At 45.4% G+C, this 15606-nt stretch overlaps 1 protein-coding gene across 1 annotated transcript; it reads right to left on the bottom strand.

The window, feature by feature from the left end:
• Positions 1-11709: 11709 nt before the first annotated feature.
• LOC143776915 (tripartite motif-containing protein 75-like) lies at positions 11710-13484 on the bottom strand. The gene has a single exon (XM_077266753.1). It carries the CDS (start codon positions 13457-13459, stop codon positions 11852-11854), a length of 1608 nt encoding a protein of 535 aa, XP_077122868.1. The 5' UTR covers positions 13460-13484; the 3' UTR covers positions 11710-11851.
• Positions 13485-15606: the final 2122 nt, after the last annotated feature.

Here is a 15606-nt window from a genome sequence, read left to right as displayed (position 1 = left end):
GTCATTTCCGAGGTTCATTCCTCGGTGTTGGCAGGGCACCCGGGAATTTTTGGCACCAGAGATCTGGTGGCCAGGTCCTTTTGGTGGCCTTCCTTGTCAAGGGATGTGCGGTTATTTGTGCAGTCCTGTGGTACTTGTGCTCGAGCTAAGGCTTGCTGCTCTCGTGCCAGCGGGTTGCTCTTGCCCTTGCCTGTCCCGAAGAGACCTTGGACACACATCTCTATGGATTTCATTTCTGATCTTCCGGTGTCTCAGGGCATGTCTGTCATCTGGGTGATATGTGATCGTTTCTCCAAGATGGTCCATTTGGTTCCTTTGCCTAAGCTGCCCTCCTCTTCTGATCTGGTTCCTGTGTTCTTCCAGAACGTGGTTCGTTTGCACGGCATTCCTGAGAATATTGTGTCGGACAGAGGATCCCAGTTTGTTTCCAGGTTCTGGCGATCCTTTTGTGGTAGGATGGGCATTGAGTTGTCGTTTTCATCCGCTTTCCATCCCCAGACTAACGGAGCGAACTAATCAGACTCTGGAGGCTTATTTGAGGTGTTTTGTCTCTTCTGATCAGGATGATTGGGTGACCTTCTTGCCGTTGGCTGAATTTGCCCTTAATAATCGGGCTAGTTCCGCCACCTTGGTTTCGCCATTTTTCTGCAACTCTGGTTTCCATCCTCGTTTTTCCTCGGGACATGTGGAGCCTTCTGACTGTCCTGGGGTGGATTCCGTGGTGGATAGGTTGCAGCGGATCTGGAGTCATGTGGTGGACAACTTGAAGTTGTCACAGGAGAAGGCTCAGCGTTTTGCCAACCGCCGCCGCGGTGTGGGTCCCCGACTTCGCGTTGGGGATTTGGTATGGCTGTCTTCTCGATTTGTTCCTATGAAGGTCTCCTCTCCCAAATTTAAGCCTCGCTTCATTGGTCCTTACAAGATATTGGAAATCATTAATCCTGTATCCTTTCGCCTGGATCTTCCGGTGTCGTTTGCCATCCACAACGTATTTCATAGGTCCTTGTTGCGGCGGTACGTTGTGCCTGTGGTTCCTTCTGCTGAGCCTCCTGCTCCGGTGTTGGTTGAGGGCGAGTTGGAGTACGTGGTGGAGAAGATCTTAGATTCTCGTCTCTCCAGGCGGAGGCTTCAGTACCTGGTCAAGTGGAAGGGCTATGGTCAGGAGGATAATTCCTGGGTGGTCGCCTCTGATGTGCATGCGGCCGATTTAGTTCGTGCCTTTCACGCCGCTCATCCTGATCGCCCTGGTGGTCTTGGTGAGGGTTCGGTGACCCCTCACTAAGGGGGGGGTACTGTTGTGAATTTACCTTTTGGCTCCCTCTAGTGGCTACTAGTGATTTGACTCTGGGTATGTCATTCATCCCTTGTATGCTCACCTGGGTCGTTAGGTCAGGGGTGTTGCTATATAAGCTCCCTGGACCTTCAGTTCAATGCCTGGCAACGTTGTAATCAGAGCTAATCTGTTGTGCTCTTGTCTACTGATCCTGGTTCCTGCTAAATTAAGCTAAGTCTGCTTTCTTGCTTTTTGCTATTTGTTTTTGTTTGCATTTTTGTCCAGCTTGTACATATCTATATCCTACCCTTGCTGGAAGCTCTAGGGAGGCTGGAGTTCTCCCCCCGGGCCGTTAGACGGTTCGGGGGTTCTTGAATCTCCAGTGTGGATTTTTGTTAGGGTTTTCGTTGACCATATAAGTTATCTTACTACATTCTGCTATTAGTAAGCGGGCCTCTCTTTGCTAAACCTAGTTCATCTCTGTGTTTGTCATTTCCTCTTACCTCACCGTTATTATTTGTGGGGGGCTTGTATCATACTTTTGGGGTCTATTCTCTGGAGGCAAGAGAGGTCTTTGTTTTCCTCTTCTAGGGGTAGTTAGTCCTCCGGCTGGCGCGAGACATCTAGCGACCAACGTAGGCATGTTCCCCGGCTACTTCTAGTGTTGGCGTTAGGAGTAGATATATGGTCAACCCAGTTACCACAGCCCTATGAGCTGGATTTTTGTACGTCGCAGACTTACTTGTTCCTCTGAGACCCTCGCCATTGGGGTCATAACAGTGCACCCTCGGTAGCGCTAAAGGACAAACAATCTTGACGACCAAACAATCAAATTACATCTAGATCTCTTGGTCAATATATTTTACATCATTTCGACTCTGATTTCTGTTCCTTTGTCCCCTTTCAATAACTTTTTATTGTTTGTTATTCATTCTTATATGATGTTAAAATATATGTTCATACGATTAAATAAATACTATGTGGGCAGTGCTGTATACTGCTATGTGGGCTGTGCTGTATACAACTGTGTGGGCTGTGCTGTATACTACTGTGTGGGCGGTGCTGTATACTACTATGCGGGCTGTGCTATATACTACTATGTGGGCAGTGCTGTATACTACTATGTGGGCTGTGCTATATACTACTATGTGGGCTGTGCTGTATACTGCTATGTGGGCTGTGATGTATACTACTGTGTGGACTGTGCTGTGTACTACTATGTGGGCTGTGCTATATACTACTATGTGGGCTGTGCTATATACTACTATGTGGGCTGTGCTGTATACTACTATGCGGGCTGTGAGTCATCATACTGTGTGGGGGTCATAATATTTTCTGTGGGGGACAGGGACTAGGGATATCATACTATAGGGGTGCACTTTAGAGGCATCATGCTGTGGGGGTGCTTTACTGTTTTGGTGGCGTGATGGGGATATCGTACTTTGCACTGTATAGTCATCGCACTTTATATGTATGCGTGGGGTAAAACTGTGCATGTGTGTTCGGGGGTTCACTCATCGGATACCAAACATAGTTTGTGTGTGGGTGGGGGCATTTTTGGAATTTTCACACTCTGTAATGGCAATTAAAGGGATATCACTGATGAGAACATTAAAGGTATGTGCACACGCTGCAGATTTCGCTGCGGAACCGCAGCGTTTCCGCAGCTGTGGATCCGCAGCGGTTTCCCATGAGTTTACAGTACAATGTAAACCTATGGGAAACAAAATCCGCAGTGCACATGCTGTGGAAAAAAACGCGAGGAAACGCAGCGGTTTATATTCCGCAGCATGTCAATTCTTTGTGCGGATTCCGCTGCGGGTTTACACCTGCTCCAATAGAAAACTGCAGGTGAAAACCCGCAGAGGAAACCGCACTAGAAACCGCGATAAATCCGCAGTAAAAACCGCAGCGGTTTTGCATTGCGGATTTTATCAAATCCGCTGCGGAAAATTCCGCAATGGAATCCGCAGCGTGTGCACAAGCCCTAAGGGTATGTGCACACGCTGCGGATTTTGCTGTGGATCCGCAGCGGATTCACAGCTTCGGGTCTGCAGCAGTTTCCCATGAGTGTAATGAGTTTACATTACAATGTAAACCTATGGAAAACCGAAAACGCTGTGCCCATGCTGCGGAAAAAAACGCGCGGAAACGCAGCGGTTTACATTCTGCAGCATGTCACTTCTTTCTGCGGATTTCGCAGCGGTTTTACACCTGCTCCATAATAGAAAACCGCAGGTGTAAAACTGCGGCGGAATCCACAGAAAAAACGCGGAAAATCCGCAATAAATCTGCAGCAAAAACGCAGCGTTTTTGCCCTGCAGATTTATCAAATCCGCTGCGGAAAAATCCGCAGAGGACCATTATACGTGTGCACATAGCCTAAGGGTTTTCATTAACCCCTTTCTGCCAGCTGACGGAATAGTACGTCAGCTGGCAGAACCCCCGCTTTAAGGTGGGCTCCGGCGGTGAGCCCACCTTAAAGCCGCGACATGTCAGCTGTTTTGTACAGCTGACATGTGTGCGCAATGAGCGCGAGCGGAATCGCGATCCGCCCGCGCCCATTAACTAGTTAAATGCCGCTGTCAAACGCAGACAGCGGCATTTAACTACCGCATCCGGCCGGGCTGCCGGATATGACGTCATCGCCGACCCCCGTCACATGATCGGAGGTCGGCGATGCTTCTATATGGTAACCATAGAGGTCCTTGAGACCTCTATGGTTACTGATCCTCGGGAGCTGTGAGCGCCCCCCTGTGGTCGGCGCTCACAGCACACCTGTAATTCTGCTGTGTAGCAGCGATCTTATGATCGCTGCTACATAGCAGAGCCGATCGGGTTGTGCCTGCTTCTAGCCTCCCATGGAGGCTATAGAAGCATGGCAAAAGTGAAAAAAAAAAGTAAAAAAAAATGTGAAAAAAATAAAAAAAATGTAAAAGTTTAAATCACCCCCCTTTCGCCCCAATCAAAATAAATCAATAAAAAAAAAAATCAAACCTACACATATTTGGTATCGCCGCGTTCAGAATCGCCCGATCTATCAATAAAAAAAAAAGCATTAACCTGATCGCTAAATGACGTAATGAGAAAAAAAATCGAAACGCCAGAATTACGTTTTTTTGGTCGCCACGATATTGCATTAAAATGCAATAACGGGCGATCAAAAGAACGTATCTGCACCAAAATGCTATCATTAAAAACGCCAGCTCGGCACGCAAAAAATAAGCCCTCACCTGACCCCAGATCACGAAAAATAAAGACTCTACGAGTATCGGAAAATGGTGCAATTTTTTTTTTTTTTTGCAAAGTTTGGAATTTTTTTTCACCACTTAGGTGAAAAATAACCTAGTCATGTTAGGTGTCTATGAACTCGTACTGACCTGGAGAATCATAATGGCAGGTCAGTTTTAGCATTTAGTGAACCTAGCAAAATAGCAAAAAGCAAGTGTGGGATTGCACTTTTTTTGCAATTTCACTGCACTTGGAATTTTTTTCCCGTTTTCTAGTACACGACATGGTAAAACCAATGATGTCGTTCAAAAGTACAACTCGTCCCGCAAAAAATAAGCCCTCACATGGCCAAATTGACGGAAAAATAAAAAAGTTATGGCTCTGGGAAGGAGGGGAGCGAAAAACGAAAATGAAAAAACGGAAAAAGCTCCGGGGGTGAAGGGGTTAAGGACAATACATGTCTTTCTCTTGGTTTATAATAGTTGGGAGATATGACTTCACCAAATATATATATATATATATATATATATATATATATATATATATATATATATATAGTGCAATCAGAACTTTTCTATCGGGCCTGCTGGTCCTGTGAATCATTACTAGGGGGTTAATTTTAAGTCTGGCTATGGGGCCATAGGATTTCTATTCACACTGTTGCTCCATTTTTGCTATAGTGTGCTGATCGTATGTCACCCTGTCAGTTCTCCCAGGTTGACACCTCTGTCATATAATTGTCCACTACAACAGGCTCTTCTCTCACAAAATAAAACCAACTATTTTGTACTTGAATAAAATAATAATAATTATTATATGTGTTATTCTTCTAATTGTTCCATAACACTAAAGATTGTGTCACAGTTGTCCCTGACTGGAATCCTGACTGCCATGTCCTGTTTTCACCTCACTAACTCGACTCCCTATTCCGCCTAGTAACAGGTGATGACATTTGTAACATCACAGCTTCTGATTGGATGCTTGCTCCAATATTGGCACGGACAGGGTCGTTCTCAGTGCTCCTCCATTGTTCGCCTAGGCTTCTTGCAGTGTTCATTGTGTGGTAAAAAATGACACGACACCATGATTCTCCAGGTCAGTATGGTAACAACAATTTTTTAAGTTTTATTTAAGTTTTATTTTTTCTTTAATTGGAGAAAAGTGTGTTAAATATATATATATATATGGTCCTCTCAACATTGAAATTGCAAACACCAAGAAGGAAAAGTGGTGGAGTTATGGAAATCACAGGATGGATAGATATGGTAATGATATGCAAATAAAAAAAAAAAAATGGAAAAAAATTCTCGTTAATAGCAATGGGGGGACGCAGGGCTGTGGGTTTACGCCCTGCAGCGAGGAGGCTCAACACTAGGTGAAAAATGTGTTGGCTCCGACTGGTGGGCTTTACCCTCTCCTCAGACACAAGACAGCTCAGTTTTAGCCTACTGTCCGTAGAAGGCAGGCACAACATATATCAGGTCTTCGGCATGTATTTCTCCTTTTTTTTTTATTTTTTAGGCCCCTTTCACACTGCGTTTTTTCCCACGTTCAGTTCCCCTGTCGGGGCTTATGTCTGAACCTCTCGCAAAACGGTATTCGGGGATTTGTGTCGACAGGGCCATTGACTATAATGGTGCGGCCCGCCGGAATCACCGTGTGCTGTTTCGTGCATCATTTTCAGCCATATACTCTTACTGGATGTGGAAAGCTAGACGTATTAGACTATGTATTGGCTTCTGCCTCCAGTAGGCATATATGGCCGAAAATGATGCACGACAGAGCACACAGTGACTCTGGTTGCACCATAAGGCCGGGATCACACATGCGAGAAACACGTCCGTACCTCGCATGTGAAACCCAAGCTCTGGCGCCGGCACTGTGGAGCGGAGCGTGCGGCCGCATAGGAACATATGGAGCTGCACGCTCCGCTCCCAAGTGCCGGGGCCAGAGCTTGGGTTTCACATGCGAGGTACGGACGTGTTTCTCGCATGTGTGGTCCCGGCCTTACAGTCAATGGCTTTGTCGGAGCATACTGTTTTGCTAGTAGTTCAAACGAAAAGCCCCGACGGGGCCACTAAACATAGGATAAATTTCATTCAGTCTGAAGTGGCGCCTAAGGGTTCTTTCTCAGTTGGTATGAATTTCCTTGACCTTAGGTCACATCCAGGGAGGACATCACTGAGCACTCCACAGTAGTGCACCACAAACTCCATTCACTGCCGGTCACCCGTAAACCAAAGGCTGCTGTCACAGCGGAGTGATGGTACCCCAACAATAGTGAGAGGCCACTGCAATAACGGGAAAAAAAGCAGGAAATCAACCATGCAGTTATTATAACCAATCCTCAGCAGCAACATGTGAATAATTTGCAACTTTTTCACTTGACCGTGTTAAGTTATGAGCAGATCCCGTTAGAACTGCCACTTCTTCTATGGCTGGGGTCAGACTTACATGTGCAATGCGAGAAAGGCCGGAGACACACTGGTGCGAGATACGGCCGAGTCTCGGTGGTTAAAAGCAAGCTGTGGCATCGGCACTCCGGAGCGGAGCGTGCGGCTCCATGTATTGCTATGCAGCTGCACGCTCCGCTCCGGAATGCCGGTGCCACAGCTTGCTTTTAACCAGCGAGACTCGGCCGTATCTCGCACCAGTGTGTCTCCGGCCATACTCGCGCATCAATACCCGGCACTGCAGCCGGCACTTGGGACTGGAGTGTGCGGCTGCATATAAATACATGCAGCCACATGCTCCGGTCCCAAGTGCCAGCGGCGGTGCCGAGTATTGATGCCAGAGAGTCACGCGAGTTTCTCACATTGCACACGTAAGCCTGACCCCAACCTATTCCATAGTGAGGTGTTCAAACCCTGTCGGAAAAAAATGTTCAAAAAACTTGTTGCATAAACAACAAAGTGGTTTATCCATTGAAATCAATAAAAAATATTTAAAGCGCCTTTTATGTGAGTTTTTGATGCTTCAGAATCCTAATGAAATACTCTGTGTGAACATACCCTGAAGTTTAATTTTTTTTCCTGGGTTTTTGGAGCACAAACTCTGAAACTCTGCAATCAAAACTTGTGGATTTTGAACTTCTTTGAGGATTTCCTGCCCAAAAATTCAGCAAAAAACTCTGTGTGAACACCCACTTAGAAGCCCCATACACGATAGATGGCTATCAGCTGAACAATGATTCTACCTCTCCAGATTTCTCCATGCACATTACACATGATAAGCGGTCCTGTGTTCCTTATAAGGCTGGAGTCACACATGGCGTAAGACAATACGCCACGTATTATACGTCCGTACTACGGCCGTAATACGGAGAAATGTTCCCAAAATATTGATCCGTAGTCAGGGTGTGTCAGCGTATTTTGCGCATGGCATCCTCCGTATGTAATCCGTATGGCATCCGTACTGCGAGATTTTCGCACAGGCTTGCAAAACCGACATCTAATGGATTTATGTGCTCAAATGTTAGGGAAAACATATATACAGTATATATATATATATATATATATATATATATATGTCATTGAGACACATATATATATATATTCTGTATTTAGATTTCATTCAGCGCGATATCTGTGAACAGCCGGTAATTCAATTGCCGGCTTTTCATTTCTCCTGCACAAACCCGACAGGATATGAGACATGGTTTACATACAGTAAACCATCTCATATCCCCTTTTTTTTTGCATATTCCACACTTCTAATGTTAGTAGTGTGTATGTGCAAAATTTCAGCGCTGTAGCTGCTGAAATAAAGGGTTAAATGGCGGAAAAAATTGGCGTGGGCTCCCGCGCAATTTTCTCCGCCAGAGTGGTAAAGCCAGTGACTGACGGCAGATATTAATAGCCAGGAGAGGGTCCATGGTTATTGGCCCCCCCGTGGCTAAAAACATCTGCCCCCAGCCACCCCAGAAAAGGCACATCTGGAAGATGCGCCTATTCTGGCACTTGGCCACTCTCTTCCCACTCCCTGTAGCGGTGGGATATGGGGTAATGAAGGGTTAATGCCACCTTGCTATTGTAAGGTGACATTAAGCCAGATTAATAATGGAGAGGCGTCAATTATGACACCTATCCATTATTAATCCAATTGTAGGAAAGGGTTAAAAAACACACACAAGATTAAAAAGGATTTTAATGAAATAAACACAGCGGTTGTTGTAATAATTTATTGTTCTCGCAATCCATTTCCAGGCCCTCGCTTGGCAAAATAATAAACGCACAAGATACATACCTTCTGATGTCAGATCACGTCCCACGAAGTAATCCATCTGAAGGGGTTAACTAATATTACAGGCAGGAGCCCTGCAAATGCAGCTGTGTGCTCGTGCCTGTAATCCCCGGGTGCTGAAAGGAAAGCTGGATCTGTACTTACATTGAGTCGCGGTGAGGCGCCCTCTGGTGGATGTTCTCATGAACTGCAGCCTGGGAACTTTTTCCCACGCTCCAGGTCATATGAGGACATCCACCAGGGGGCGCATCACCGCGACTGAAGGAAATGTAGGTCAATGACCTACATTTCATTCATTCGCCGGGGAATTACAGGCATGGAGCACAGCTGCATTTAGCAGGGCTCCTGCCTGTAATATTAGTTAACCCCTTCAGATGGATTACTTCGTGGGACGAGACGGTTCACCAGAAGGTATGTATCTTGTGCGTTTATTATTTTTCCAAGCGAGGGTGTTCCTGATGGATTGAGAGAGCAATAAATTATTACAACAACCGCTGTGGTAATTTCATTAAACTACTTTTAAATCATGTGTGTGTGTGTTTTTTAACCCTTTCCAACAATTGGATTAATAATGGATAGGTGTCATAATTGACGCCTCTCCATTATTAATCTGGCTTAATGTCACCTTACAATAGCAAGGTGGCATTAACCCTTCATTACCCCATATCCCACCGCTACAGGGAGTGGGAAGAGAGTGGCCAAGTGCCAGAATAGGCGCATCTTCCAGATGTGCCTTTTCTGGGGTGGCTGGGGGCAGATGTTTGTAGCCACGGGGGGCCAATAACCATGGACCCTCTCCTGGCTATTAATATCTGCCGTCAGTCACTGGCTTTACCACTCTGGCGGAGAAAATTGCGCGGGAGCCCACGCCAATTTTTTCCGCCATTTAACCCTTTATTTCAGCAGCTACAGCGCTGAAATTTTGCACATACACACTACTAACATTAGTAGTGTGGAATATGCAAAAAAAAAGGGGATATGAGATGGTTTACTGTATGTAAACCATGTCTCATATCCTGTCGGGTTTGTGAAGGAGAAATGAAAAGCCGGCAATTGAATTACCGACTTTTCACTAACAGCGCTGCGTATTTCTCGCAAGTCACACTGCTGGTCCGTGTGGAATCCGTATTTTTCTCGCCCCCATAGACTTTCATTGGCGTATTATTTGCGCAATACGCTGACAAACGCAGCATGCTGCGATTTTGTAAGGCCGTAGAAAGCCGTATAATACTGAACCGTAATATACGGCTAATAGGAGCAGCCCCATTGAGAAGCATTGTGCCGTATGTAATGCGAGTTTTACGTACGTAGTTTTTGCGCTCTTACGTACGTAAAACACGCATGTGTGACCCCAGCCTAAGAAAGTTTCTTCTGATGGTGTCATATCTCGTCTCGAATAAAAGGATCGGCAACCCGAAATCAGACATGCCAAATCCTTATTTCCCCTAACATTATCTGTTTGGAGGGAGCTATACTTGTAGATATTACACCGTCAGCCGAGCCCTCCGCTATTGGCAGGTTTGGCCAACGTTAGCCTAATGTGTATGGGAAATTTAAAGGTTAATGTGGGACTCTTTCTACTGTATGCCTGGAATATTGCAATTTTTTAACCCCTTTATGACCAAATGATAAATATTTTTTTAGCCCCCCTTTTTCCTAGAGCCTTAATATTTTATTTCCCCGTCAGCATAGCCACATGAAGGCTTTTTTTTCCTCAGTGGGCCCCTTTAACACATACCACAATTCATGATGTACAGATACGGCAGAGAAATATAGGTATTGTACAATGCCAAAGATTTCACTTACTTCTTACATTACATGAGTGATGTCTATTGTAAATTCTGCAATAGCCCAGAAACTGGACAGTATAGTCCTCCATACAGAATAATGAGCCCCATATAGTCCTCAATACACTATTATGGGTACCATATAGTCCTCTATACAGAATAAAGAGCCCCATATATTGCTCCATACAGAAGAATGAGCCCCATATATTGCTTCATACAGTATATAATGGGCCCCATAAATTGCTTCATACAGAATGAGCATAAAATTTTGGATAGCACTTGTCCAAGTTATACGCTCATGTGAGTGAGCCCTTAAACTAACTCTCCATGCAAATTTATGGAAATTCAGGTAGTTCATATATTCTAAATAGACAATAGTGTATGTAAACTTTTGACTTTGCAGTACTAAAAATGCCTTAAAAACATTCTAGCTCTCTTTATTCTGGCATTTGGCAAATATTAATAATTATGGTAATCCTAATTGACCTTAAACGAAAAAGGTTTATTCTGATTTCCTGTCAGATATTGAGAAAAACATGCAGATGTGTCTTTTTATATAGTGTATGTAAATGTCTGGTTTCAACTGTACATCAGATCCCAGTTGGTAAAACTCTAAATCACTATGACCTGGATGTCCCATGTCCCCCCACTGGCCACTGCTCATCACTCAGCCTTGGAACTTTGCTTATAAATGACGCATCATATACAGTTTGTAAGACAAAGCTGAGAAATCTTTAGTCAATTTATCAATAAAGATTTATTGGTCATTTCCAAACAACAGAGAATTTAGAAAGTAAGGAATTATGGGTCAGTAGAAGAAATTGATCTTGAATAGTGGCATGTAGAGGTAAGGTACAATCAATGTGACACCAGAAAATCGAGAACAAAAATTTTCTTTATGAATAGAACTTGACATTGAAGGCTAGTCCCTAGCGGCTTCTTCCCACTCCACTCCATGAGACTGACCGATCTCTCCATATACACAACCATAGGGCTCATTTCCACTTGTCTCGCAGGTTAAAACCCTCTTCTGGCGCCGGCACTTGGGAGCGGAGCGTGCGGCTCCATGTGTTGCTGTGCGGCCGCATCCTCCGCTCTGGAGTGCCGGCGCCAGAAGAGGGTTTTAACCTGCGAGACACGGACGTATGTCTCGCAAGTGGAAATGAGCCCATAGGGAGAGACCTGTCAGTCTATAAGAGGAGGGTGGGGAGAAGCCATGAGGGCCTTGCCTCGTACGAGTCATCCAATACTTGTATTCAACCTCATATTCGACAAAGAAGAAAACACATATTACCTGGCAGATTTTCAAAAATGTTATTTAAAAATCTTGTGGCCAATTACATAACCAGTCTTCAGATATTGTCACACTACCTTCATATATATATATTGCAGCATGAAGGGGCGCGGTGAAGGTGGCAGTGGAAGTATGTAAGTGTCTGATGGGTTCACACAGCTCATAAAAGGACAACTGCCCGGCCTCATAATCCAGACATATCCTGACTTTATCACTGGAGATCTTGTCAGGTAACTCAATCTCTTCACTGTCATGTATCACTGAATACTGATTATTATATCTCCACAAACTCCAGGACTTGTTATTATATCCAATGTATGACTGACGCTCCCTCCTGTCTATACTGGGATAACACATCCCCACCATCCACTCCCCTGATCTACTGATCTCTACATTCCAGTAATGTCTCCCTGAGGTAAATCCTCTCCTGCTCATCACCTGATTACACTGGAATCTCTCTGGTGTTTCTGGACGAATCTGCTTCTCTCGTGTCCAGGTTGCAGTTTTCAGGTCGTCTGATATAAGGAGATTATTAGCAGCTGTGTTTACATCCAGTAATATGTCTGCAGAACTCACCGCATAGATCCCGCTCCTTATACCTGATATTACTTCGCATAATGTGTGTAATGTGTATGAGATCACAGCCACATCAAGATCATCTCCATCATGGAGCTGTTTATCATGTCCCCCTATGTCCTTATCACCTTCTTCCTCCTCCTCAGGATCACATAAGTCACCGGTGTCTGGTTCCTGTAAGACAGTCAGTGGATCCGTCATGTTACACAGCTCCTCAATGTGTCTCATCTTCCTGGACAGCTCGTCCTTCTTTATTTCCATCTGATGGATCAGAGCAGATAGTAACAGTGACTTTTCCTTTTCCTGCCTGGAGATCTCACTCAGGACCTTCTTCTCCAATTCGTCCACCAGTGTCCTGATGTCTGTACACAGGGCAGTGACTCTCTCGGCTTCACCAGCTGCTTTTTTCTGAGTTTTTATCCAACGTGCCTCAAGACTTCGAACACTTTCCTTAGTCTCCTTTCTCTGTGTGGTCAGTTTCTGGAGAACATTTCTCAATTTCTTCTTCTTTTTCTCAGAGGCCTCATCCAGCATCTCCACCTGGTGTCCCCGGTGTTCTCCTGCCAAACTGCAGGACACACAGATACAAGCAGCGTCCTCAGTGCAGTAATATTCCAGGATCTTCTTATGGATAGAACATTTCCTTTTCTCCAGAGAAGTGCTGGGATCAGATAAGACGTGTTCTGCTGATTTGCTGTGAGATCTCAGGTGTTTATCACACAGAGAAGCTTCACAGAGTAGACAGGACCTAACAGCAGGTACAGGAGAGTCCACACAGTAAGTGCAGCAGATCCCGGTGATCTCCTGACGAGGCTCAGTATGCCGGAAATTCTCAATTATTTTACGCAGAGCTATGTTCCTCATCAGTGCAGGCCGCTCCTGAAACTCTTCTCTGCAGTCAGGACAGGAATAAACTCCAGACCCTTCCTGTGTATCCAGCACACGATCAATACAGACCTGGCAGAAGTTGTGTCCACATTTCAGCATTACAGGATCTGTATAAGTGCTCAGACATATGGAGCAGTCCAGCTCGTTTCTCAGATCAGCAGACGCCATGGCTGACAGAGGAAGAGAGAAAGGAAACTACAATTCTCACACACCTAGAAATCAAAGGGCAGTTTACCCTGTTTATTTATCTGAAGTAGTTGGTAGCTTGAGTAGATAAAAAGTTGGAACTCTCAAGTGTTCTGATGTTATATGTTCACTATTGTAGTGGGATCAGGGTGTGAAACACCTTTCGGTTATATTCACCTTCTTAAGCCTGATAATCTGCGAATGCACATTCATAAACATGTTGCTAAAAAAGCAACATACACAGCATCAAAGAGTTTGAAGTGCAAGGACTGCAGTAGCCAGAAGATGATCTGGGTGCTCACCTGATGAAGTTGTCTAAATGTACACACAACTTTAGTGCAGTAGTAGCGTAGCTACTGGTGGCACAGGGGGCTATCGCCCTGGGCCCCGCGCTCTGAGGGGGCCCACCTGGAGCTACCCTACTGTAACTGTATCGGTTACATTTACAGTTACATTCTGCGGCAGAGCTCTCTCATCAATGCGGTCAGCTGTAATGGCATGCAGCAGATACAGCTGAACCTGCGATGACGGGCGGGGGGGGCCCACTACTGGTACCGTTACGTTCCCTCTCCCATCTTCCCCCTGTCAGCATCTGATGTCACCGACGCTGACACTTACAGCAGGCGCGATGAAGTCACCACTCGGCGCCCGCAGTCCGGAGATCAGTGAGAGCTCGGAGCAGCCCAGGAACCAGGAGGAAGAGAGGCGAGTACCGTATTTTTTTCAATGGGGCTGCATTATTCTATAGAGGCTGCCCATGGGGGTACATTATGCTACAGAGGCTGCCTATGGGGGTACATTATAATACAGAGGCTGCCTATGGGGGTACATTATAATACAGAGGCTGCCTATGGGGGTACACTATAATACAGAGGCTGCCTATGGGGGTACATTATGCTACAGAGGCTGCCTATGGGCATACATTATAATGCAGAGGCTGCCTATGGGGGTACATTATAATACAGAGGCTGCCTATGGGGGTACATTATAATACAGAGACAGCCTATGGGGGTACATTATGCTACAGAGGATGCCTTTGGGGGTACATTATGCTACATAGGCTGCCTATGGGTGTACATTATAATACAGTGGCTGCCTTTGGGGGTACATTATGCTACAGAGGCTGCCTATGGGGGTACATTATGCTACAGAGTGTAACGAATGGAAGCGGAGGCACAGGTGATGAAGTTCACATTCGTTTTTTATTTTTTGAGTGGAACCTCGTGACCTCGTTCCGGGGGGCTCCGAAGGGGTGTAGCTAGTGAGCCCCAGGTATCCGTAGTAAGATCCCTCAAAGAGGACCAGAGTGGAATACCTGGGGGACACAGGTGCTACCTCTAGTTAGAGCCCGGACACAAGGCAGCTGTCCCGGCGGGACAAACAAGTAAACAGATATAACAGATGGTGGAGCTGACCAGCAGACACCGGGTATGAGATATGAAGCTGGCTCTGGCGAGGGAAGTCAGATTCCGGGTAGATGGGAGGAAGCTGGCTCCGACACCTTTAGGGTATGTGCACACGTTCTGGATTTTTTGCACGTTTTTCCACGGCAAAAATGCATAAAAAACACATACATTAAGCATCCCATCATTTTGAATGCATTCCGCAATTTTTGTGCACATGCGTATTTTTCCGCAATAAAAACGCATTGCGGAAAAATACACAGCATGTTAATTAATTTTGCGGATTTATCGCGGATTTCCCGCTATTTAATGCATTGGGAAGCTCCGGGAAAAAAAACGAAAAAAAATGCACAAAAACCGCGCAAAAACACTAGTAAAATGCAAGAAAAACGCATGCGGATTTTATGCAGAAAATCTCCGGTTTTGTTCAGGAAATTTCTACATAAAATCCTGATGTGTGCACTTACCCTTGTCCAGGGGTACAGATGGCAAGAGGCGGAACGGGATGGCACTCCAGTATAATGGTGCAGGTGTCATCTTAGGATAGCCGAACAACTGGTCACTGATATTCTGCGCAAACAAACAGTATAAGCAAAGTCAGAACCGGAAATAGCAAGAGTAGATACACGTTGCTCCGGCACCCTCCCTATGGCGGAGGGGCCAGAAGTAGTAATCAGTGCGCTGCCATTGGTTAATTGGAATTTTCCAAAAATGCGCGCTGTCCCT

Source organism: Ranitomeya variabilis, chromosome 5 (assembly GCF_051348905.1).
Source record: "Ranitomeya variabilis isolate aRanVar5 chromosome 5, aRanVar5.hap1, whole genome shotgun sequence".
Taxonomy (NCBI): domain Eukaryota; kingdom Metazoa; phylum Chordata; class Amphibia; order Anura; family Dendrobatidae; genus Ranitomeya; species Ranitomeya variabilis.
The sequence above is the reverse complement of the archived record's forward strand: the minus strand, read 5'-3'. Positions and strand labels throughout refer to the sequence as shown.

What these genes read in the sequence shown, in the direction of transcription:
- LOC143776915 (XM_077266753.1), bottom strand. Translation starts at nt 13,459, where the DNA reads ATGGCGTCTGCTGATCTGAGAAACGAGCTGGACTGCTCCATATGTCTG.